Source organism: Myotis lucifugus, unplaced genomic scaffold (assembly GCF_000147115.1).
Source record: "Myotis lucifugus unplaced genomic scaffold, Myoluc2.0 scaffold_996, whole genome shotgun sequence".
NCBI lineage: Eukaryota > Metazoa > Chordata > Mammalia > Chiroptera > Vespertilionidae > Myotis > Myotis lucifugus.
Window position 1 is genome coordinate 70,659 of NW_005872044.1, and position 889 is coordinate 71,547.

An 889-nucleotide genomic window follows, 5' to 3' on the forward strand; every position below is an offset into this window, starting at 1 on the left:
CTTGAGTGCGGCACCCTCTCCAAAGGGCAAACCCAGTGCTAGTTGGTCACTCCCTCGCCGCCACACCCCCCAAGTGCTGAGCTCTTCCCAGGGGCGCCCCCGCTGCTCGCCCTGCCGGCAGCCACCTTCTCAGCTCCTCACACACACAGGCTCGAGAGTGGAACCCTGGCCAGGCCTGGACGCTTCGCTTTCCCCAAATTATTGGAGACACAGCAGCCATATACTCATAAATGACAACACTGCCTGTCTCCTACATAATGAAATGAGGAAGTAACGGAAGACAAAACTTTAAGGGAAGTTGATGAGAGAACAAAATATTATGTCTTAGACAAATCGAGGGCAGTGTGCGCCTGGGCTCCGCGCAAGTTCCCGGAGGGCACTGGCATTGGACGGTGACCAGGGAGAGAGCCCGGCAGGCAGGACCATGTGGCTGCTCCCACCCCTGCTCCTCCTCATCGTCCCAGGTGAGTGGGGCCGGGGTTTCAGGAACTGGGATGACCGAGGCTGGGCAGGAAACCAGAGGGTGTGTCCCGGGGGAGAGGACACGTCAGGGCTCATGGCAGGGCCCGTTCAGCACCCAGGCACCTTTTGGTTAAATGGAAATCGAGGCGCTGCTACCTCACAGGGTCTCTGTCAGGTGCAGGAAAGAAACAGAAAACCCCAGCGAACACAAGCGCCCCCTCTCGGCCAGTGTTTCTCATCCGGGCTGCGCTGTGGATGCAGATGGACGGATCCTGGCGGATCCTTCTCGGGGGCTTTTAGGAGCACAGACGTTCAGACTCCAGCCCAGACCCACCCCGTCACTTCGGGACTCGGGGTCTGGGTTGTTCCAGAGCCTGGCAGAGTAGTGTGGGAAGCGCAACAGGAAATACAAGACACCCAGGAAGAA

At 58.8% G+C, this 889-nt stretch overlaps 1 protein-coding gene across 1 annotated transcript in view; it reads left to right on the forward strand.

Moving 5' to 3' along the window:
• Positions 1-329: 329 nt before the first annotated feature.
• The window catches only part of CD300LD (CD300 molecule like family member d), a 5,043-nt gene continuing 4,483 nt past the window's right edge, over positions 330-889 (forward strand). The window contains exon 1 of the mRNA XM_014449041.2: positions 330-464. Within this exon, the coding sequence (XP_014304527.1) occupies positions 425-464 (40 nt within the window). The 5' untranslated portion in view covers positions 330-424. The remainder of the gene's footprint in view (positions 465-889) is intronic.